Here is a 25,036-nt window from a genome sequence, read left to right on the forward strand (position 1 = left end):
ATTTTGAGAAAAACTTGGGCTTAAAATCTTCCTTAGAATTGACTGAATTTAGGAAAGCAAGCTTTAAAGCAATAAGACAAAATGCGATTGCACTCAGGCTGTGGATGTGCGGAGCACATGAGATGTTCTTGCTGTCTTTGCATCTAATGCAGTCAGTTGTTCTGATTTCACATTATTTAGGCAATGATATGGATTTTCTAGGGATGAGGACACACAAACTACATTGATAATGTGGTCACAGTGGACAATTGTCACTGTAACATGGAAAATTCATTAATGAATTCTTCAGCATCATGGGAATCAGAAGAACAGTAGAAAACTGGACAAGGTCTGAACTAGAAAAAAAAAAAAACAGCATATGTTTCCTTTTCAAAATCTTAAGTAGAAAATGATGTACAATAACAGAAGTCAATCCTGACTCCTGAACAAGATATTAACAAGTATTTTTGACACAAATCAAACCAAGTCAAATTATACAAATTACGTCATTTGTATTTTTGTCATGAAACTAATGAGAATAGTAAACACGGATATCTTAGGTAGAAATTACTCTACAGAGCTCTCGATCTGTGATTCGCCTCCTGTGTAAAATTTTGAAGTGAAACAACTTTGCACCATTTTTTTTTTTTTTTTTTTAAATTTTGCCTTTTTCACCATGTTAAACAAGATAAAGGATGCTACTTAAAGAAAATAAAACCAGAGTCCATTCTTCTCTTAAAAGGAGGTTCCCAAAATTTTGGGAAGCCAAAAAGTAGTTTGCTTTGACTTCAGAGCAGACCCAAAGTTTCAAACTGATGGCTTAATTAGGAAAAAAGTTGAAAGGTGTTGCGGGACTTTCTTTATTGATTTCTTTCTTTCTTGGATCTTTCTTTATGACTAAAGGTAGTGGGCATTTTCTCACAATTAATGTTTTATTTTCAGACTTTTGATCAATGCCAACTTTAAAATATTTATTTATATGTTCAATTTCTCTCGTTGGCTTTTTTTCGTGATGTTAATTTGATTATTTTTTATTTCTTTCCATTTTGCCATCAGAGAAAATGTGATAGCCACACGTGATAAACTATGGCCAAGGCAACCTGGTGAAAGTGAGAAAAAACGGAAAGTGAGAGAAGAACTGGAAAAAATAGAAAGGCGGAGGAGAGCTCGTGAAAGGCAACAAAAGTTAATGGAAGAATTTGCGTCCAAACAAAAACAATTCCTACAAAAAGCCATGGAAACAGGTAAGACTCTATCTGTCTTCTGAGAGAAATTCCTGTTGTCTGTTACCCATACGCATCTCTAGCCTATTGGTGCGTTATTTTAAGGAGAAATTATTTTTTTCATGAATTCGGTATTGCTCTTCTTGAAAGTTTTTCAGACTGTTGCACAATGTGTCCTCCTAAACAGGTGGTACCTTTCCCTGAAAATGTTTTATCAAATGGGCTCTGAGATGTCACATTAGATAATTTCTTCAAGAGCTCCCATGAACATGAGTTCTTTTCAATTGCTCCGAGATAATTTGTTGTATAAATGTCATTTTTTTCCCCCTTCTCTGCAATTTCCTTCGAATTCAGTCTGTTCAGTCTCATCCCAAATTTTCAGACCCTCAAACAATTTTGGGGAGATATTAGGGAAGGGCAAGGGTAAAGTACCCTCATATCTTAATATCTCAAAAGGTGGAAAAGATAAAAAAATTCGCTTTTTACTAGAAATTGTCCAAAGTTGCCTTTTTTGTGATTTTTAAGAGGAATTCCCAACGGTTAATTTTCGAGCTGTGTCTGTGCATCTTTTTGTTTTTGAGACAAATAAGTTCTTTTGAAAACAAAGTAAAAGTACAGATCCCAACTTTTGTCAGGACCACAACCAGTTTCTTTTTTAAGTTGGCCATATAATTTAGCACCCAACGAATGGTCAAGGGGCTCAGGGAAAACGGAACGATTCAGAAGCTATGAAAGATTGAGGTTGACGGCACATGAACAATGGTGTTGAGCCTTCAAGAATGCATGGGAAGGCTGAGTGCTGCAGACAGCTCTGAGCCGACCGCACCTTCCCTTCACCCTGTAGCACTTTTGGCAAATGAACCAGTGGGCTGACTATTGAAATTGACAGACAAAGCTGTAGACAAAGATGACTAACTGAAAACAAAGCGATCCAATCGGTGGAAGTGGGTGGTTGCAATGGACGGAAGAGGTAAATAATAGATAAACCAACGGCAACCCACGAAAAATCCTACAGTTAGCCTACCATTTCCCCCCTTAGTCAATAACCACTACCTGTTTCAACCAATAGGGTCGCTCCATATTCTCTATGTGTTTTTCATCTCTAATGTTGTGATTTTTTAAAAAATATTGTCCCACGATGGAATCCAACCATTGACCGATCAAGCCCTTATTTTTTCAACGTTATACTGACATCATTTTGTAACTTTTCTGGGATAACTGTTTTGAAAGTTTTTTCTGTTTTTGTTTTTTAAAAACGGAAAAAAGGTAGCATCTCAATAGGAGATAGGGTTTTCAGCGGCTAGGAAAATCAAGAAGGTCAGGGTGTTCAGAGGAAAGTCGGGGTCGTTAAAAAAAAATCTAATTGGATCAAAACCTGTGAAAATTAAAAAAAATCCTCAAAAACCTTGGAGTTAGGGAAAATCAGTTAAAGTCCAGGAATTGGGAAATGAAGAAATTATGAAAACCCTGAATAGTAGTTCTTTTTCTTCTCAAACACTTTGTACATCCTAAAAAATCGCAAATAAGAATGCACGAGAATTTATTCTTCAGGTCTGTTTTGTTCAACTTTGGCTTGGAGAAAATTAGATTTATAAAGTTTGTCTAGCCTAGAAAGCTGTAAAGAATTTCACATCAATTGCCAACAAAATTTAGCGGAGTTTGTTGGTTTTGTCATTACTAAAAAGGTCAAGTGGCCCATACCAGGACATATTTATGCTCTAAGGAACTAAATACCAATAAAATAAATCTTAAAAAAACCATGTAGATAGGTTTTGTTTGCTTCATTTGTCCTTTAGATTTATTTAATTTTCACCAGGTTCCTTTTAGCATAAATATGTCTAATACATGTGGTATGTGTTAACATTGTGGGACATTTCTTTCTTTTTTTTTGCAGATGAAGAAGGCATGGATTGGGACAGTGAAGAGCCCACAAAATCTTTGTGTAGTAAAGTAGAATATGACTGTGTTATATGTAATCAGACTACGCCCACAACTGAGGATAAACCCATGGGTTTAGCAGTTTTAGTTCAGGTATGTAAGTTTTTCTTGATCAAGTATAAATATTTTTCCATCGCAAGTTATATTATTGCTGTGTGAAAGAACGACATGGCCATGAGTATTTAAATAATGAAATTAATAGAATTTAGTATTTTTGAGACCCTTTCAAAGGAGAAAATTCCTTCTAGCTGTGAATGAATCATTCAATATGATTTCACTGGGGGGCTACGCCCCCTGAAGGCGCTCCACGCCTTCAATGGGCCGCCGCAGCCCTATTTTCACCCTCCTGTCAATGTTGGTTTTATTTTTCCCCTAAAAAATTACGATATGAGGTACACTTTACTTTTACATTGAAATGATTTTTGTTTTTGGTGAATAAAGAAAAAAAAATTTTGAAGTCAAAAGCATGCGTTTTGCAATGACTGATTAATGAAACATTGCCGTAAAACAACGAATAATGATATGAAGGTCATAATTTTAAGTAGCTGAGGAGTCAGGAATCGAACCCACATCTTGAAAATTATGTTTCCGACGTTTTAGACAACTCGGCCACCGCTAGTCTTGTAATACGGGGGCAAATCTTGTGTTGATAAGTAGAGCTGATGCGCAGGCTACTCAGCCACTGCACAACCTCCTCGGCCACTGCGCATAGCGACAGCAGTTCCAGAGCAATCTGTAAATTTGCTCAGTTTATAAAGTGATTGTAAAATAACCTGGGTCCTATTTCCAAAATCTGAATAGAGCAGGCTCATTTAGGGCCAATTACCTGTCGATGACCGCAAAAATCATGAAAATAGGCTCGGTAGAATGCTGGATTTAAGCGTTACCAGTTATGCAAAATTAGGAGGTCTCGGAGCTTATAGTATAGATGATCTGTTTGATCCTTCAAAACTTTCAATGAAACATCAATGAATTCAAAAGTAATCAGTGTATGATGCTATGTACTTTCAGTCAAAAATGTCCTGGACCTTAGTCATGATACCACCAAATTGTATGACACACAAATACTCCAGTCATCATCTAAATGCCCAGTCACAGATTTCTAGTTTGCCTAACTGTGACCAGCTGGTCAGCCAATTCGGTGCGGATGAGGGGAGCTGGGAGGGAAGACTTTATTTTATGCAATGCGTACTACGCATGGCTGTATCACACAGAAAGCAAATCTACTCTAATCATTCATCTCATCGACCAATCGCTCTAATGGAGAAATTCTCTTGTTTATTCAAGTCACTGAGGCTGTGCGAATATGGTTTTTTTTATGTCAAATCAAATCGAATGTTTTGGAAAAGTTTCGAATCCTAGCTTTGATCTATTTTTGACCAAACCAACCTCTGTGTTGTTTGAAGTAAAGATGGAATAAATAATTTTTTTTTTCTTCTAAAATAAGGATATTACTATTATAGATAAAAATATCAAGAATTAATCAATTCACTTATCAAATGGCTTTGTTTACATTTTGATTCGCTGGGGAATAAAAAGAAGGGAGAGAAAATTGTTTCCTTTAATCAAGGACGAGCAATTTATTGAACTGTCGTGGAACTGCAAAATTGCTGCTTACTGTCCGAAAATCCATTTTATTCAGTTTTACTTCACATCAATGTTAATCTTGCAAATACAGTCCAGCAACATTGTAAAGACCAGGGTGCCGCGCGAGGCGCAGGAGGATAGGTTATGGAGGTCAGTACATTCGCCCATTCGTACGCCTATTCAGTGGAACTCAAGTGGCGCAAATGCTGAATTAACCTGTCAAGTGCGAGTGCCATGCGCTGGATGAACCAATGGAAAGTTATCCTTTGTTTACCTAACCACCTAACCTTAAAACAAGTAGTTTGAACTGCGCGCCTGTTCAAGCTCTTTCTAGTATGTCATCTATATGACCGAATGTATGTATATTCGGTCTTTTTTTTTTAGATATTCGAAGTTTTGTTAATGTGGTCGAATAATTCGATCATTCGAGGGTTCTAAGTTCGAGTTTGATTCAGATATCGAAAAAATCATTCAAACTCGAATATTCGAGATTTTCGAATATTAACACAGCCCTACAAGTCACCAAATTTTTTTTAATTTTGATCGATGCCTTTGGCATTCACTTTTTGGTTAGTTAAACTAGTTTGTCTTCAGTGTAATTTAACCGTTTTCAAGTATTGTAGTGGCAATGAGGAGAGGCTGTACGCAGTTACTTCCTTGTTAGGATGAAAAAATATTATCCAAAAAGGTTAAGAAAAATACTCCAGCAAGAGTCGATATTGTCAGTGTGTCGAGAGGATGAGGCTGATCTCCTGAATTATGTAGAGTGAAGTCTTGAAACGATTTTTTTGTCTTTTCTGGGTCTCTCAAGTGCTCTGTTCACCTGCTCTGAATCAACTGACCAATAGATGGTGCAATTCGGCAAAGGTGGAATCTGTCACCAGGTATTTACCTGATGATTACGTTGATGTGTGTGTATCTTTGGTGGTATCAGATCCAAAGTTGGAGTAAGTTTAGAGGGATAGTAATATGATGTGTGAAAGGAGAATTCCTTTTCAAGGTTCTAAGAGTACCTTGACCTCTCTATATTTTGTTTAAAGATGAGATGTTAGTTTACTCTTTTATTTGCTCTCTCCTTTGAAATGATTGTATTTATTAAAAAAATAAATGATCACTTGAGTGTACTAGTTTCGAAAGACCATCTTTATTGCGGTAAGGGTAAATTACAATACCTTATTTATTATTGTTTCTAACAGGCAACCAGTGTGCTAGGACATAAAAGAAGACATCCTGAACCAACAATGTTACCTACATGTGATGAAGAAAGGCTAAATCTTAGGCGAGATGATAGTCTGGCAAGCGATTTTGACAGGAAAGTGGAAGAACTTGCACGGCAGTTTGACAATGTGAGTAATTTTTCATCAATCTAATTCAGAGACTACTGGAAAGGAAAGGACTGAGTTTAGCCCTCAGGAAAAGTGCGTTCCATTCTAATCCCTTCAAGTTTTACATGAATGTTGCAAAAAGTTCGTAACATTTTGCATCTCCTTTCTTTCTATTCTTACCTATTTTGTATTGAAATTAGGTAACTGGCATGGCTTTTGAAACTGCTCCCTCTCACATCTGAAGTGACTGACAGTTCGCTGCACCACAGTTGCTGATGAGAAGCAGCACGTGAAGTTCTTTGCTAGTATCGGACAATTGGATATGTTTGTCTAGTGGCATTTTTGTATACCTTGGGCACGGTTGCCACGGTCAGGGAATTCAGGGAAAACCTGCAAAGTCAGGGGAAAAAAAAGTGCTCTGGAAAACCTGGAAAAGTCAGGGAATTTGACCAAAAACAGCTAAAAGTCAGGGAAAAACTGACAATTTTCACGAGTTGCTTAAAATCTTCCTTTTTTCGGTTTTGAATGCAATATAAATTGCGATGAAGCGGCATATCTCGCGATGAATTCAAGAGTTAAATTATGCAGCCATATTTGGTCACCAACGCAACAAGCAAGGCGAATTGGAATGCCCAGTTTTTGTGTGTATTTTCAGAGGCGTAGGAAGGGGGTCCAGGGGGGGGCTGGCCCCCCAGAATTGGAAATAGTATCATCTGCCCCCCCCCCCCCAGAAATTCTGGATGGTGCAAGAACACCTTCTTCTAAGTTTCTGTCGCTGTGGCCCATGAGACGATGCCTATAAATAGAATAACCTGTTGAATGCAACAATTTCAAAGTATTTTCACCTTAAATTGCATAAAACTGGGTGATTTTCAGGCAGAAATTGAAGGAAGATTAGCGCCACAAGTGCCTCGAGATGCGCTCAAATAGAGTTACAATTTCAAAAATTTTCCGGGGGGCCTCCCCCGAAAAAAAATAGAGTTACAATTTCAAAAATTTTGCGGGGGAGGCCCCCCGGACCCCCCACTGACCTGAGGGGTATTCCATACCCCCCAGACCCCCCGGTGGTGGGGGGCCAGACCCCCCGGTAGTGGGGGGCCAGGCCCCCCCCAGCAAAATGACCTATGTGTATCTTTGAAATTTCAACTACTACCGATGACTAACCACTAACCGTTTAATTTTCTTCTTCAAAGTAATTCGGGTGTCTAGGATTATTGCAAATGCAAAGCACCAAAGTTTTTGAATAAATTAACCATTTGAAGCTCACTTTAAAAATAGGTGTTTGAAAAATCCTGGGCAGGGAGAGATATATAGAGAAAGGAAGACCCTTTTTTACTTTCTCGCTCCCCTAGGGTAGAGAGGAAGTATTGTCATCCTCCAAGAAAAAAAAAAAGTTGAAATTTCATCATTTCTAGACGTTTTAAGGTCCCAGGAGTCAAAATAACCATACTTGAAAAAATGTGTGTCCGTCCGTCCGACGTCCCCCAAATCTGTCTACAGAGATATCTCAGAATCTATCTGTTCGATTTCATTCAAAATTCTCACAGAACACCATATTTATGGTCTCCTTATGCACGTCAAACGATTTTGGGGTACGCTAAAATTTGGGGGGCTAGGGTCAAATTGGGTTAAAGGTCCATTTTCAGCAAAATCACACGGAAAGCTCATTTTGAGGGACTGTCAATTTTGAAAAATGCCTTTAATTCTTTAAAATTGGGCATCAAGCATATCACCTGGGTCATTAATTTAAGTTCCTAAAAGATCTTTGGACTAAACTCAAAATTCAAGGGATTACGAGGCCCAAAAGTAGGGCACTTCGCTCCGCGACATCACACAAACAACTCATTTTCAAAGACTGTAAATTTGAAAAAAAATGCCTTTCATTTCTTCGAAAGTTGGCATAAGAGCACCACCTGGTTCAATAATGTAAGTTCCTATGAGGTCTTTGGACTAAACTAAAAATTGAAGGGTTACGCGTCATATAGCGAGGAGAGCACTTCGGTCACACGGACAGCTCATGGACTGTAGATTTTGAAAAAAATGCCTTTAATTCTTTGAAAGTTGGCTCAAAAGCACCATCTGAGTCATTACTTTAAGTTCCTGAAGGATTCTTGGACAAATGTCATAATTGCAGAGGGGCCGATAGGAAACGCTCAATTCTCTGATAAATGAGTCGGAACGCTTCTAGATAATAGCAGCAAACGCTTTGAGTCAGGTGAAACCTAGGAATTCAAATGCATTATATAATGCATCATATACTATTTCCAAAATTACTCCGTAGGTATACACCAAGCAAAATTAGACTCTAATTAGATACTTACATTACATAGGTACTATGAATCATCAAGCTAACGCAAGAACTGACACTTAGATCTTTATTAAAAACTAATATGTTTGTTGTTAATGAATTTAGAATTCCGGCAGATTCCATCTTTCGCGGCTCCTTTTTACGAGGTACTAAGCACAAATATAATAATACGGCACAAATATGACTGATTTAATGCTTGTTAATAAAGGAGGTTCTAATTGTTTTAACCCGAGGTTTGTTGACGTTTGTCGACAGCAGCAAGGAGATGGCGCTCTCTATTGTTTTTGCTTTGAATTACGGGGATACGCGGTAAGGAGATGGCGCTCTTGGCGGGCGTGTGGTGAACCTTCCAGCAGGTAGATTCGCCCGCCAAATTTAAAATTTGGGAGATGCTAAGCGAAAACCGTTTAGTTTGAAGACTATTTAAACATCGAATAGTCATTCTACCCATTAAAGTAGATATTTGATGGCTTTTGACTGTGCTTAAGGAGAGATTATAATATAAAATCGTATCTGAAGTATGATGTCAATGAATCTAATGGATTCTAATGAATCGTAGAAAAGCTAAGATTTTTACGGATTGAAACGAAAATTGAGCCCTAAACTTAAAAATTATTCATGTTCTCCTTGTCCTGGGGGAATAGCGCGGATCGCTTGCCGGACAGCGGCTCAGCGAGGAGGAAATGTCGTGACGTCATAGGTTAGATTTTGCTCTTGTTTCCCGTGTGAACCGCGGCCAGCCCTAGATTGATCAGCACTTTTCGTGAGATGCTATTGGCGTAAAGGGGCAGGACGCGCGGGACGTAGGAAGCGGCGGTGCACGGTGACGCGCGTTTTCCGGAAAATTTCTAAACTCAGTCGCTCATGTTCGCCGGGATGGGAAATGTCGCGATTCCGTGTAATGTCCAGGTGCACGTAAAATTCCATCCCTGAGTCCTCAAAGTGTTTTTCGGCAGTGTCGAATCAACCTCCGTAGACCTCTGGAATAGAGGATCAGCACATTAGAGTCGTCCGACCGTTGCCCCCGCCAAGTCATTGAGTGCGGTTCAACCCTTCCGTCAACGTTTTGAGTGAAAATTCGTCAGCAGCCTCCGCGAAACCCCCGGCATAGAGGATCAGAACATTAGAGTCGTCCGACCGTTGCCCCCGCCAAGTCCTGGTGTGCTAGCTGTAGTTTTTGTCTATTTTTGAGTTTCGGTTGTTTTGGAGAGTTTTTGGAAGTTTGGAAGATTTTGAAGAAGATTTAGTTGTGTTTTTCGGTTTCGTTGTTCTGAAATTTGATTCGTGTATTCTGTCTACGATCATTAAATCAATCAATCATTCATTTAATCAATTAATTGTTGTCTTGTCATCATTCAACCATGTGAGCTATCCGTGGCTCCTAAAATTCGCGGATTGGTGGAGACCTCGCCTTTTAGGCGCCCCCGAAATATTCACGCTCTTTACGCCCCCAGAGCGAGCCCGTGTCAAGTGCGTTGCCGGGCGAGCTTTAGCCCTTCCAGTCGTGTTTTTCCGCCGTATCATTCTGGTAAAATTTGTATGAATTTATAGAATTTCTAAAAAGCCAAATTCCTCCTGATGACTTCGTTATAGCATCGTTTGATGTCGAATCAATGTACACAAATATTCCCATAAGGTTAGCTTTGAACGTTATCACGGAAAAATGGCCACTAATTGCCCCACATACAACCTTACCCAAAGAGCAATTCCTAGAGGGCATTAGGGCATGTTTAGACTCAACAATTTTTAAGTTTGGAGAAGATTGCTACAAACAGATTGACGGACTAGCGATGGGTGGACCGGTGAGTGCCAGTGTTGCCAACTTGGTTATGGAATATTTTGAGGAAAAAATGTTTGAAGTTTTTCCGTATAAAATGTTATTTTATAAGCGCTTTGCGGATGACATAATTCTATGTTGTCATAAGGACGATCTCAATAGTATTTACCAATTCTTCAACATGTTTTCGAGCAACATTAAATTCTCAATTGAATATGAAGCCAATGATGCCATAGCTTTCCTGGATGTTCTTGTTATAAAACAAGGGAGTAAATTTGTTACATCGTGGTTTACAAAACCTACTTTCTCGGGCAGATATCTGAATTTTTTGTCTGCACAACCTCTCTCTCAAAAAATCAATGTAATTAAGAATTTGGCAAGACGTGTATGCCTACTTACTCATCCCATGCTCCGCAAGGAAAAAATAAGGGAAGCTAAAAAATTGTTATTTGAAAATTGGTATCCCAAGCACCTTGTCAACTCTATTTTTGAGAATGTAGTGAAATTTTATTATAATGGCTTTCCCCCTCCGAAATTGTTCGAAAAAACCGAATTTGTTGTATGTCCGTACGTTTCCTTCTGCTCAGAAAAGATTAGATCAGTGTTAAAGCCGCATGGCTACACTTTAGTCACTTCTAATAAATCAAATTTACAAAATTTCCAGTCTTGTTTGAAGTCAAAAATCCCAACTGAAAAGCTGTCAGGAGTGGTGTATGAGATACCGTGTGGAGATTGTCAAGGCGTCTATATAGGGCAGTCATCCCAATATCTGCATAAAAGGCTGGATGGGCATAAGTTTAATCAACATGAGGTGACGGGGCTAAAGCAACACATGAGAGAAAAGGGTCATTCCTTTGATTTCAATAACACCAGGGTGTTGAAGAGAGAGAAGAATGAACAGATTAGGTTGAATTTGGAGGGGTTATGTATTTTAAATAACCAAAATGCTATAAATTCTAGAACTGAGTTTGCTCACTTTGAGGAATATTTTTCTAATCTCTGAAAACTTTCATTCTGTATGAGTACCTACTACCTCTCTGCGGCGGGGGCTTATTGTTATTGTTTGTGTTGATGTTTGTCATGTCTCCTGTTATCGTTAAACTGGTCTCTTGCTGCGACTGGACTGGGTTTTTTTCCTCGTTCAGTTATTGATAACTCGTCTGCCCTGAAGATGGAGAAAATTGTCTCCGAAACGTCGGTGTATAAAATGTAGTGTGAAGATTGCAAAATGTAATAATAATAAAAAGGTTGGAAAGTACTCGTGATTTTTGTTTAAGAGTATGTATGTATATATATATATGTGTGTGTGTGAGGGTGTGTGTGTGTGTGCAGAGGAAAAGTCTCACGAATGATTTTGGAAATGGTTAAAAAATGCATGGGAGGCTTGGAACTTGATGCATCCTACCTACTTTTGAGCCTCTACTTGTCAGCTGCTAGGAGTATACTCTAGGTCCACTTCTTCTGTGAGCAAACCCCGCATCCATCTGTCAAAATATTATCCTTTTTTTAATGTTTAATACCCTCCTTTTACTCTCTTTTGAAATCCTCTACTCTGAGAGTGCTGCATTTAATGTTACTGTAACCCTTTCTTTTTGGCTGTTAGTATCCTCAATGGCTTGATCCACCAACCCATTCTGGGTTATCTGTGCTCTTCAAGCACATGATTCATAATTCTCCACTATCTGCTCTGTGTCTCACAGCTTTCATGGCTGGTCTCTGTCAACCTTGGATGGGAAGGAGGAGTTCATGTTCAAACATGTGGTCATCATCTTCATCTCGACTGCTTGAAGTCCTATTTATGCACATTAGTCAGAACTCAGCATCGCATGGCATCAGACAGGTAAGCTTCTTCAAAGCTTGTGTATGCCTTAAACCATTTAAATACCAAAAGAACCTAAAGAGGAACACAAGTCATATCAATCTGGTTTATTTCATCTGAATCTGAAGAAACTGGAAGTGAAAGTGGGAGGGAGGTTTCATTGTAGGAAAACTAAAGACAAGTCCCTGATCATGCCTTTTCAGACTACACCGCTCAACAGATTTTTGTTATTTTTTTAGATTTGCCTAAAATATGTCAACCAATTCCCAGTAGATTTTTAGCGCTGATTATGATAATGGCCACCGCTAGGTTAGGTCGATTTTCCCCCTGAATTTTCTGTAAAAATTGAGCTATTCCAGAGTCAAATTAATTTTCCGGAAAATTCGTGCACATTGGAGAAAATTAAGGTCATTTTCAGATTCTGCAGCCAAAATAACACGAGAATTCTTGTGATGCATGCCCATTAAAGTTTCCTTTCTGTTTCTGATACCGAGATTTTTCCAGGCAAGTGCTCCTCTCAGCCCTTATGACACCATGTGAAAAAACTCACCCGATTTTTTTTCGTCGGAAAGGAGGGAAAAGTTATTTTTCTCAGTTAGTAAAGGGAGTTATTCCCACTTGATTTTTGCCTCTGACGCCGAAAATGACGTTCTTCTTAAAAAATCTAACAAATTTTTGAAAAATCGGTTTTTTTAAAAGAAGAATGCGTTTTTTAGCTCCTAAAAATCCCTCTTTTGTAATCTTGATTTTCCGACGATTTTGAAGAAAAACGAAAATCATATTTTATTTGGCTTCAGCAGCAATAATTAAGTGGGAATGACTCCTGTTGTTACCTGAGAAAAAAAATTTCCCCTCCTTTCCGATTCAAAACTATTGGATGAGTTCTACACGGTACTATATGGATGGGGAGGGTCACTTGCCCGCAAAAACCTTCATATTAGGAACAGAAAGAAATCTTTAATAGGTACGCTGTGCATGGTTTACTGTGTAATTTTGACTGCAAAATCTGAAATTGACCTGAGTTCTTCTCCATCGAGCACAAATTTTCCGGAAAATAGAATTTTCTCAGGGAAAGCTCAGTTTTTAGGGAAAATTCCGATTTCTGGGGAAAATTAACCCAGACCATTAGAGGTCATTTTCGGAATAAGCGCTAAAATTCTCGCTGTAACCAGTTAACTCATTACAAGGGAATTTACTCGCATTGACCCATATTTCAATAGTTGACTCTCTTTTACATATTTTGCTGCCTTACTGTTCTTTTCCCGTTTAATTTGGCCTTTATTTGCCAAAAAAATTATATTCTTACCAAAGTTAGTCTATCAAACATTGGTAAATCGCTTGATAAATATATCAATCTGTATTGGTAGATATACCTGGACTTTCAAATTCTTTTGTCCAGTTTCTAAATTAAATCTTGAAAATGTTTATTTTCTTTTAACCGCCGAAAAACAACTCAATCTTTTCTTTCCATCTAATTATATTTAATCTTTCTTGTTCTATGTTTTTCCTCTGTTTTTTTTTTTTTTTTTTCCATTCTGTTTCAATTTGAGATAACTAGATCAATAGTCTCCACGAATGGATGAGGACAAGGAAATAATATCAATGGTAATGTAGTTGACCTTCAATGTTTTTCAATTTGATTGATTCTAGGGGTGAATATCAATGTCCTTTATGCCGGCAAATGGCAAATTCTGTGTTGCCTCTCCCGCCTCAGTTAGGCGAAGGTGCTGCAATGGTGCGTTCTAGACCATTGTCCATAGGAGCAATGGCTTTAGAGTTAACTGGCTTCTTAAAACTAAATCCAAAACAGGTTGATGTAAGTACTCGTGTGCTTTCTACATAGGGTGTCCCATACGTACTGCCCCTTTTTTCCCAGAGGGCGAAAGAAAGCAGATATCAAAATGCGGTTTGTGTGAGGTTATAGTCCTAGTAATTACCTATAAAACAAGACCAAGTTGAGCTCTGTAGCTTAAAATTTGACCGAGATACAGCATTTTGAAAATGACGTGTCAAGGTGGCGCCTACAGGATTTTCAACATTTTTTACGAAAGAAAAAACCAAGTTTAAGAATGAAACGGTTTTATTAAGAATGAGTTTATAGATTCTTACCGAGGTAGACAAAATTTACACTTCTTCATCAGATGACTCCGTTTTTCCTTCCTTCTCAAAGTATCTTCCTTCACTTTGTATGCAGCGTCGCATCAGTTCTTCCCATTTCGCGAGACTTTCCGCCGATTCGCGGCCGCCAGAAAAAGATTTAAACCAACGACCAATGCTACTTCTGTCCAAACAGTCGTCTTTATACACGCCTTTCATTTCATTAAAAGTGTCTTTTACTGACATTCCTCGACGAAAACAATAACGAATAACGTGGTGTTGTTCTTTTCTTAATTCGGTACTCATCGCGAAAGAAACTTCCAAAACGACAGAGGGATGAACTCAGACTGACGTGACGGGAAAGCTTGACCAACTTGGATGGCACTAGCGGACACGTTTAATCCTGTCGTTGGTCTGCATAGGGGCGCTTACACGTTGCCAAATGCCATATGTTGTAAATGTAAAATATATGTAAAAGTGTTGCCATATGTTTCTGGCCGCTTCTTTTTCTTTTTAAAACCGTTTCATTCTTAAACTTGGTTTTTTCTTTTGTAAAAAATGTTGAAAATCCTGTAGGCGCCACCTTGACACGTCATTTTCAAAATGCTGTATGTCGGTCAAATTTTAAGATACAGAGCTCAACTTGGTCTTGTTTTATAGGTAATTACTAGGACTATAACCTCACACAAACTGCATTTTGACATCTGTATTCTTTCGCCCTCTGCGGAAAAAGGGGCAGTACTTTTGGGACACCCTATGTATTTATTTATCTTTTCTTTTTGGCAAACACTTCTCTTTGTGTATGGGCTGTCTGCCAGGTTCAACAAGGCTCTCCCAATTTTTCTGAGTTGAAACAGGAAGATCAGAGAGCTGTGCTAAACTGATGATGGTCTAAGATTATAGGATAAAAACATTTAAAAGATAATAATAAACCTTCAAATCAAAAGTTGTACTCAACTGTGAAAATTTGGGGTAAAACCAAGGAGATTTGCTGTCAATAATCTTAAAAATTTTCCCTCAAGAGGAACAAGATAGCAAACTTTACATGAATGTCATTTTTCAAAGAATGCAATCTTTAAAGTTTCTCTAGAAATGTCTTTTCAAGTATAAAATCCTTCAAAAATCTTTGAAGAGACAGGGAAATTTAAAATTCAAGTAAACGTGACATCTAGAACAAAACACTAATGTTTCCCCACCAAGCTTCATGATCGGTTACTATAATAGTCAAGGAGAACTGTAATAGTGAACGATGATTCTGTTGGCCTGTGACAGATGAAGAGAAAGTTTTTTGCAGAAACTTCATAAAAATTCCACATCCAATCTTGTCACACTGGGGCGGTAGCTGCCACACTAGCACGCAGAGACTGGCAATAATTGGCTCCACCGAGACATATAAACGAGCAAAGATACTGTCAAGTTGATAACAGCAGAGACCGAAAAGGAATAAAAATCTTATTGCAAGATGACAGTGCTGTATTCTCTATGGTGCTGTTAGGAAGGTGCAGTTTTGTGACAAAAAGCAGACGTAGTGATCTGAAAGCTACCAAACAACAGCTTCCACAGCCACCGTTTCCACTGTACTAGAAAGTCCTTGTATGCAGTATGTTTTTAAAAAGCTCTTGTCACGCTGAAAACGTTTGTACAAACAATGTTCCGCCACAATTCTTTAGTGTTGAGTATTCCATGTGCAAAAATATTGGTGATTAGATAATCTAACCCCCAAGCATGTCTCCACAGAATTTTGGTCGGCTCAAAACTGGCTCTTAAGGCCTTCAAGCCACCAGTGTAGCTTGCAATATGTCTGTCATGAGGTCAAGCCACATCAAGCATAGCCCAGTTGGAATCCCGTATCTGGGCAAGATACCAGCTTCTAGGCAGCCATTACCAGTCCTTAAATGTGTCTAATTTCATAGTAGCACCAGTAAAATTCTCTATCCATTTTTGTTTGAGTTCTAGTAATCTTAAACGCATCATATCATCAGATTGTTGCCAAGAAATGTTTGCTCTTTATCATATCCTATGTATGTTACTTCTTAATACGTAATGTTTCTGGTGTTTCCAGAAGGAGTCGAAGCTAGCTGCTGCCATGAGCAAAGCAATGGAAGATATGAATAGCGCAACGTTTCCAAAATTCAGACAAAAAAGTAGCTCACCTGTCCCTCAAACGCCTCCTCAAACTCTGTTTCTCTTTGTCAGCTCAATAGCGCGCACTAATTTAGAAATTGAAGTTGTTCAGCGAGGTGGAAATTTAGTCGTGCAACAAAATAGCAATCCTTTAGATGCAATGAATCTTAGTGCAATGATACCCAAGAGGTCTTGCATAAGTAAGTCTTGATTTTATAATGCACTACGCATTTCTTTCTTGATTATTTTGCAGTTGGTTCTCTTCAGTGCTTATACTTGTATTTTTCTCTGTATTGCACTTTGGAGCGTGCACTAGAATCAGAAACAGTCTTGGGAAGAGCCGAGTTTGGCCGACTAATATAGTGGTAACATTACATAAAGAACATTTAAATGATTAACGAGCCTCCTTAGAGTTTCCTTAGTTTTGTTGAAATATAATTTCGTCTATATGCAGGATTTGTGGAGAAAGAATTTTTTGCTTCTCTGCAAAACATCACAGAAACTGTCCTGACCTTTAAACAGGAGCAAAATAGAATTTTATTAAGTCTGTGGGTAGCTTCACATTTTTAATGTTTATGTAATGGTTTATGTAATTTATTCTCCTGGTGCTGATCTAATCACCGGCACAATTTTAAAAAAATTACCAGACAAAGCAGTACATAAGATAATATAAATTTTCAATACAATTTTATATTTTCAAAAAATCCCTAAACAATTTAAAGAGGCAGTAATAATCCTTTTCCACAAAAAAGGCAAAAATGCAACCAAAACTTCATCTCATTTCTTTAATCTCATTCATTGGTAAACTAGTTGAAAGAAAGTATATTTCAAGATTTCTGAAAATTATTAACAGTAAAAAGTTACTTCCATCCCATTAATACGGTTTTAGACAAAAACATTCTGCAGTCGAACAAATTCATCGTATAACCAATTTTATTGAAACAGCCTTGGAGAAAGGTGAATACTATGCTGCAGTATTTTTAGACGTAGCCCAAGCGTTCTATAGAGTCTCTCACAAGATTCTTATTAAACTGATCTCACAACTCCTACCCGCTTGCCATGCTAAATTATTAAAATCGTATCTTGAAGATCGCACTTTTAAAGTTAGAGTAGGTGAGGAATTCTCGACCACTAGGAACATCCTAGCCGGAGTTCCACAGGGATCGGTCTTAGGCCCCCTTCTTTATCTATTATTTACTTCTGATATACCTAAACCTAAAAAGAGATCTATTTTAGGAAAATTCGCAGATGACACCACCTACCTATCATCTCATTGTAACCAATACATTGCAGTGAGAATTCTTGAGGAAAATCTCAAGGATGTTGAAATGTGGCAAGATAGAAAAGACATCAAGATGGACTGCAAAAAGACTGTTTTTGTCATATTTTCAAACAAAAAAATTAGAAAAATTTCTCTAAATTTCTGTAATACTGCAATACCGTTAAGCAAAGTAGCAAAATAGTTAGGAATTATGTTAGATACCAAACTTAAATGGAAACATCATACTAAGCTTAAAAAGAAGGAATGCAATTTTAAAACTTTTAGATTAAACTGGTTACTAGGTAAGAAGTCCTCCCTCTCTTTAGATACTTAGATTTTACTTTATAAACAAATCATAAGACCCACATAGGCATATGGCTGTCAAATTTGGGGCTACGCCCCCAAATCTAGTTTAAAATTATTGCAATCGATGCGGTCTAAAACTTTAAGAAAATTGTGTGGTGCCAAAGATATGAAACCAATAGAGACATTCACAAGGACCTAGGCATAGAATCTATTTATAAATATATTCAGAAAATCTCACAAAGGTACGAAGACAGGCTTCATCGTCACCCCAACGAAACAGCGAATGAGTTACTAAATAGTCTAAAAGAGATTAGAAGACTTAAAAGAAAGAAACCTCAGGAGCTTGTCACCAACCCTGACACAGATTTCTGAGACAAAACTATTTCTAGAATAAAATTATTTACGTCAACTCATCTCATCTGAAACTCACTCATTAATCCATTGAATCTTTATGAATGTCTTTACTGATTCCGAGTCCTAAACTCTAAATATTCAAAATTATGTAATTATGTAACTGTAGTTAGTAAATTTTTTTACCACTTTCTTTCTTAACTCTTATGATATTAAGTAATTAATCTGTTGTTACTTCTAGATACATTACTTATAATTTGAGCTAATTGTATATATTTCATGTATTGGAAGCTTACAATAAAATTAATCTTTTTTAAAAAAAAAAAATGCATGACAAAAAATGTAAGGCCTAGTCCTGATTCCTTTTTTCCTTTTTTTTTCAGCACCTTTACTGTACGTATTAGCAATGCACGCAGGTTTGCTGGCACATTGGCCTGTCTGGAGAACTTGGCAGCAACTGGCTGGTATTCAAAATGATTCAGTTACTGCTATCGCTCCCATGGAGAGAGAAGTTCCATTAATGTTACGTGATCCTACTGCCTTACTAACTCAGTTAATCTTATTGCTTCCGTTACACTTGGATCAAGGTACGTAGAGCTGTTTTTGCGCAATATAAAGGATTTCATGCTGTTACATCATTCTCTCTATATTACTCATTTTCTACCAAGTTTGTCGATTGGACCTGCATTCATAGGTTTTGCAGTAATCAAATGGCTGGTGCTCTCATATCCGATCACTCAGCTCAGAAATATTCTGCTAAGATAAGTTTAAAGTTCTAAAGAATGTGCTTCGTTTTTTAAAGAAAAACCCAACAAAGTAGCCTCATGAAATAGTGATCCGCTGTGCTATTTTGCTGAATTTTTGGAATGTGTTAGGATTCATCCCTCCGTTTCAAAAGTCTTAGTAGGCCGAAATTAAATGGAATTCTACGCACCACAATTTTACCGGAAAAGCACAAAAAGCAACTATAGTCTGTTTCACGAAAACGGAGACTTTTTATTCGGCATTAAAATCCGTAAATGGCAACGCATCAGTCTTGGACTCGGATGATCGTACTGCTCGCCGGACACCCTCTTTTGTTCAGCAAACATAGACTGGCAACCCATCCATTGTAAGGCTAGGAACAATAGGCACCCTTCGCCCCTTCTTAATGAGCCCTAGTAGCCGGACCAAAATTTTTTTCTCGCTGAAAAAGTCATCTTTTGGCGTGAGAATTTAGTTCCAGCGTGAAATCATGATAAAAACGCAATAAAATTCAATCCAATTAGCTCAATTTTGAGCTGATATACGGCATTTGCGTGTGACCACGATTCGCTGCGAAATGCCGTATATCAGCTCAAAATTGAGATAATTGCACTGAATTTTAGTGCGTTCTTATCATAACTTCACGCTGGAGCTAAATTTTCACGCCAAAAGATGACTTTTTCAGCGAGAAAATAATTTTGGTCCGGGTACTAGGGCCCATTAAGGAGGGGTGCAGGGTGTCTATTGTTCTTACCCTTACAATGGATGGGTTGCAGGCCTATGGTCGCTGAACAAAAGAGGGTGTCCGGCAAGCGGTACGGTCACTGAAGTCCAAGACTGATGCGTTGCCATTTACGAATTTTAATGCCGAATAAAAAGTCTCAGTTTTCGTGAACAACAGTTGGCCGTGAAAAAAACTATAGCAATGTTGCAATCATCCTGGCTTAATCAATTTTTCTGAAATTTTTCGGAACTGGCCTTTTATAAATTTTCATTTAAAGTTTTTCACAAAAACTTCTGATCTCTTAAAAAGTATCTGGTAACATGCCCATGAAGAAATGAAATAAAGGAAGAAATTCAAGCCCAGTAATCCGTTTACTTTTTCCCCCCCTAATTCCATGGAATATATTTAACTTAATGTTATTCTTGTGTCGTGGTAAATACTCCCTCAACAGTATTTGGTCAGTTTTTTTCTTCTTTCATTTTCAGAATTTTTAAAATGCAATTTTTATCATTGTTTCAGCTTATTTTTCAGTCGTAGTGAAACTTTTATACAATTTGTTATATTTTCAAATAACTGCTCAAATCAGCTGTGGAATGAGTGAAACAGAAAGGCACTACTGGAGATGCTCTTCAAAGGCTCTTTCGTGGCCTCTAAATACACTAGAGCAATGTATATCTGTAACAATTAACAAGTTAGACCCCACTCAACTCTATTTAGAAGATGATGCTGAAATGATCAGTCACAATATTGATTTCAATTTTGTGCCGGACAAAGTTGCTCTTGAAAATAAGGTGAACCGTCTTGCATTTTTACAATTACTTTGTGCATGCACAAAATTTTAATTTTTCTATTTTTCATTTTTTTTAAAAATTGTTTTGGTCAAAATTATCTTTGTATGATTTTCAATAAATTAAAAGAGTTTAAATTATTAGTATGAGCAAAACATTCTGTATAAGCGCGCCTGACTGAAAGAATCGTCAAGAGTTTTTTAAAGTCTTTTTAGAACCCCTAAGACTTCTTTCACCCCCACCTCCATCTCAGTGGACAAAATTCTGGAGACCTTTCCTGCAAATCTTGGACATATTTTACTGCCTTTTTTTAAATGCAAATGGAGGACAAATTAAGTTAAACTCGTCCTTGAAAAAAATGGCTAAATAAACCCTTTCTAATTGATTTTAAAATATAAACCATCAGAGCATATTTGAAGTCAATTAGAGTGTGCACAATAAGGACCGTAAAATGTTGACTTTTCATTTAGAAAAAAAGTTACTTGTCTCGAAATACATATGCTTCCATCACAGGCCACTTTAGAGCTTTGCTCAAAATTTGTGGGTGTGCAATAGTTTACCCCCAAACTACTTACATGCTTCCAGTAAGATTGATTTTGACTTGCAGGGCAATCTTGCTGCAAGCCTTCAGCTTTCAGCCTTGCTGAAAGGCTGCTGCGATCTAGTTTTTCCACAAGTTTTGAGGGACTGGGGCAAGTTTGCAGAAATTTTGTATCATAAGCTATAGCAACATTACAATTTAAGTTTGCAGAAATATAGTAATATAAGTTTGCAACAACATAGTAATCCAAGTTTGCAGCAGATTTTCTATAGCACACTGACTATTTGAACTTGAGGCAAACCGAAAATGAGTCGCACAGAAGAAGCAAGTGCTGCGAATCGAGTTTAGAATTTCTAATTCTCCTTTATAATTAATTCTCTTAGGTTTCTCTTATTTATTCTCGTGTAAGTTGTTTTTGGTCTCATGAAAACAAAAAAACATTAAGCTCTAAGGAAGAATTGTTTAAAAAGAACATACAAGAGCACTTCATTGGAAAATGTTGGAAACAAAACACAATATTGTGGCAACCTTGTTGCAAGCTTTCAAAACAGTCTTCCCAGTCATTTTTTCTGCAACCTTGCTGCAAATTTGACTAATAACCTTGAAGAAAATATTGTTTCGCAATCTTGCAGAAAGTTTGATATTCAGCAGTTATTTTGCACGTTTGCAGCTAAATTGCAAACTAAGCCTCAAAAGGTTTGAATTTGCAAGCTTGCATCGAAAAGCAAACTAGCCTCAAGACTTCAATCTTGCAACTACTTTACTGCAAACCATTGTACTGTTTGGGTCTCTGAACATTTTTGCGCAAGCCCATGAAGTCAGTCAGTACCTCAAGAGCCAGCTTACTTCAATACCTTCATTTACCTTAAGACTAGCTAACGTTTCATGCATACTTTGTATGTTCTACATCTTTCACATTGTGGGCCATGTGTTTAACTCACAGTGATTAAAGACTTTTCCAACTGTATGTACTCTTTAAATGGAGATTCGCCGAAAGGATTCCTTATACCCTGAATGAAGCACTACTTCAGTGCTAAAATTCTATTTAAAGTCACCTTGTAATATTCTTCCTTTATTCAAGTTAAGAACAAAGGTAGTCTAGGATCAGTGTTGAATGAAATCTAAAAAATGTAAATACGAGGAATGAAAGGCTGTCATTTCTCTAATATTTTTCATTATTTTCATGTTTTAGATACAAGAATTGTGTTTACCATTTTTGAGAGTAGCAACTCTGCTACGGCATCACCTTTATGAAGAACCCCTTCCGGAAATATTGTCAACCTCTGAGGAGTTTCTCAAATTAGTTTATTATCTCGAACTAGTCCCTGGTGGAATGGATCTATCCCAGTTCAATGCTGCCGTAGCTTTGAGCTCTCCAACTAACAACCTAGATTTCATTTACGATTGGATCAACCAACTCTCTGTTTTCATCAATCGAAGTCAAGTAGCTGCCAGGAGTTTTCTGTCTGAGCTACATATTACTTGGCATCAACCCTGTTTGCTCAGTCTACCCTCAGTTTACGATAAAATTTTCCAGGTATTTGCATTTTTCTCATCTTTCAGACTGAATGTAGAAAGTAGGATTTTAAAAATGATTTTAATTCTGCCCCAGACCTCTAAATCCACGTGTTCTTTGAGAATTAGAAATTCTTGCCTCAAAGAAACCTCAGAAATGGAAGTAGTACCCTTTTCCTTAAAGGGATCTGAAAATGATGTTGGTCATGATTGATCTACGGAATTCAATTTGCGGCCCACCATTTCCCATTTAATACAATTTTGCGGTATTGTACTAGATTTGTTGATTTATCAACATTGTTGGACGTTTTCTGGCTCTAATTTCACTTTTTTCTATCGATGGTTGTGTGGGTCTTTCTAATCGGAGTGAGAATAGGGGAAAGGACCCCGCACACCTCTTATGGGAAGCTGCACCATGACCAATTGCCTTCTGACTTATGTACTTCGATTCTCCTCAAGATGCTGATCAAAAGTTATAATTGCGCCAACTTTTCACGATGCACCATTTTCGCAAAAAATCAAAGAGAAGATTCAATTATTCGGCGACTATGAATAAAAAAGAACTAAGCATTTGAGAACAGGCCCAATGTGAATAAGGAAAAAACGTAGCATGTGTCCGTCTTCTTATCTGTACCTGCCGACTCAGGGGCTACCTCCCTCCTGCACTCGCCCGGTAGACGTTCAGACTTTCCTGTTCTTATGCTCCTGAAGAATCTGATTTGGATGGTCGAGCAAAACGGCGTGCAGAATCCGAGATAAGACTGCCGCTCGGTGCGGGACTCCCCATGATTTCCTTGTTGACACACAGCCGCTTGTCAATCGAGCACTGAAATGAGGAATCTTTCTGGCTTTTTATCACCGAATAATTGAATCTTCTTTTTGATTTTTTGCGAAAACGGTGCATCGTAGAAAGTTGGCGCAATTATAACTTTTGATCAGCATCTTTATGAGAATCGAAGTACATAAGTCAGAAGACAATTGGTCATGGTGCAGCTTCCCATAAGAGGTGTGCGGGTTCCTTTTGAGGCAAAATCATTCTCAGCCTTGTAAAACTTTTTCATCATGTTTTAAACATTTCAATGGTCCAATGCTCAGACAATCCTAAATGTTCAAGTTTATACAGAATTGAAGTCCCAGTCATGAAAACAACAGACCCAAAAAAGAACAAGAAATGTGATAGCACAGTTTGAGTCTCAAAAATGAAACAAAAAATATAAGCTATGAACAAAAGCTTACTATTGTTGACTTCTCAAGACTACTAATAGCATAACAAAACAGTATCTATAACTTCATTTTTGAAAACATACAAAAGGACTAACTAATCAATGTTTCCAAACTCATTTGTTGTGAGGCTCAGTCTCAACTCCTTAAAGTTCTCCCTGACAAAGCAATGGCTATGAGGAAAAGAGAATGTGATTCCATTGTCCCTTAATTGTTTACTAGGAACATGACAATTTAAAGAACCTATAATTGGTGGAGAATCAACCAAGCTACGTAGGACCTTAAATAAAAACACCAAATCATAATAACTGAGTGAAGAAACTAAAAAAAGGATTTTAAATTTACCCGCTAACGGAGCAATCCTAGTAGGAGTATTTACTGTTGTGAAAGTTGTTTTACCATGAATTAGGCACCATCAGAGCTCTAGAGGACTCCATATAAGGGGCACTCTGGTAGGGCACTCCTTCTCTTGTTCAGTGCATTGTAAAATAGCCCTCTTTTTGCTGCTATTCCAGTGAACAGGGTTCATTTGGAAGTAGTCAAGTGATCCACATGATTTTAGCCCAATTTAGCAAGTCCTTACGTAAGAAAAAGTTTGAACCTGGGTCATTCCACGTCAACTCTACGAAACCCGGTACCCAACCCCCTTTGATTTGGCTGAAAATTGGTATACAGGGTCTTAACATCATTTTTAGCAACTAATTTGAAGGGTTTTCCCATCTGATGTCTTGTTCGAGAGATATCAGCCCCCAAAGATGGGGTGAATTTTAGTGATATTCAAGAAAAGCCCGTTTTAGCGATTCTAATTTTCTCGACTTCCCTCTCTTTGACTCTCCCCAGCAAAACTCTGTATCAATCCATACTTTTAAAGAATAATTCAGAATCAAATTTTTATGTAAATTCGAAAAATACTATTGAAATTTAGTGACAATTATTAAATGGCCTTAATATAGGGTTTTTCAAAATTTACAATTTTTTTGCCACGCAATGTTCTAACTGAATTATCCAAAAAAACAGTCTCTTCGATTTTTTATTTTTATTCATACATTAAGCTTCGGATATATAGTTTTGGGTGATTTAGCTTTTTCAACTGATATTTGACAATTAAGAGCCTAAAAAGTTTTTTTTCCAGTTCAACCTCAAAATGTATGAATTCAATTTATCAACATTCAAAGATATTCATTGATCGGTTAATGACTGTACTAAGATAATTATTGGCCGGAAATGCTCAAAAATGTCGGAGAAAGCCGATTTTTCACACCGTAACCGATGTATCTCACGAAAAGTCACTACTGTTTCCAGTTTTTTCCCCTCTGCTTCAAGCTTAAGGTACATACTTTTGAGTAAGTACGTTAGTGACTTACTAACGTGCATCGATTGGTTACGGTTCCCAACGGAAAGGGAAATC

At 37.5% G+C, this 25,036-nt stretch overlaps 1 protein-coding gene across 1 annotated transcript in view; it reads left to right on the plus strand.

Moving 5' to 3' along the window:
* Ubr3 (Ubr3 ubiquitin ligase) overlaps window positions 1-25,036 on the plus strand; it is a 92,589-nt gene that overhangs the window by 55,496 nt on the left and 12,057 nt on the right. Inside the window, 9 exon segments of the mRNA XM_019048775.2 lie at window positions 1,036-1,223; window positions 3,097-3,233; window positions 5,924-6,073; window positions 11,838-11,977; window positions 13,607-13,772; window positions 16,116-16,377; window positions 18,479-18,682; window positions 20,083-20,354; window positions 22,085-22,429. Coding sequence (XP_018904320.1) covers window positions 1,036-1,223; window positions 3,097-3,233; window positions 5,924-6,073; window positions 11,838-11,977; window positions 13,607-13,772; window positions 16,116-16,377; window positions 18,479-18,682; window positions 20,083-20,354; window positions 22,085-22,429 — 1,864 coding nt within the window.

Source organism: Bemisia tabaci, chromosome 2 (genome assembly GCF_918797505.1).
Source record: "Bemisia tabaci chromosome 2, PGI_BMITA_v3".
Taxonomy (NCBI): Eukaryota; Metazoa; Arthropoda; class Insecta; order Hemiptera; family Aleyrodidae; genus Bemisia; species Bemisia tabaci.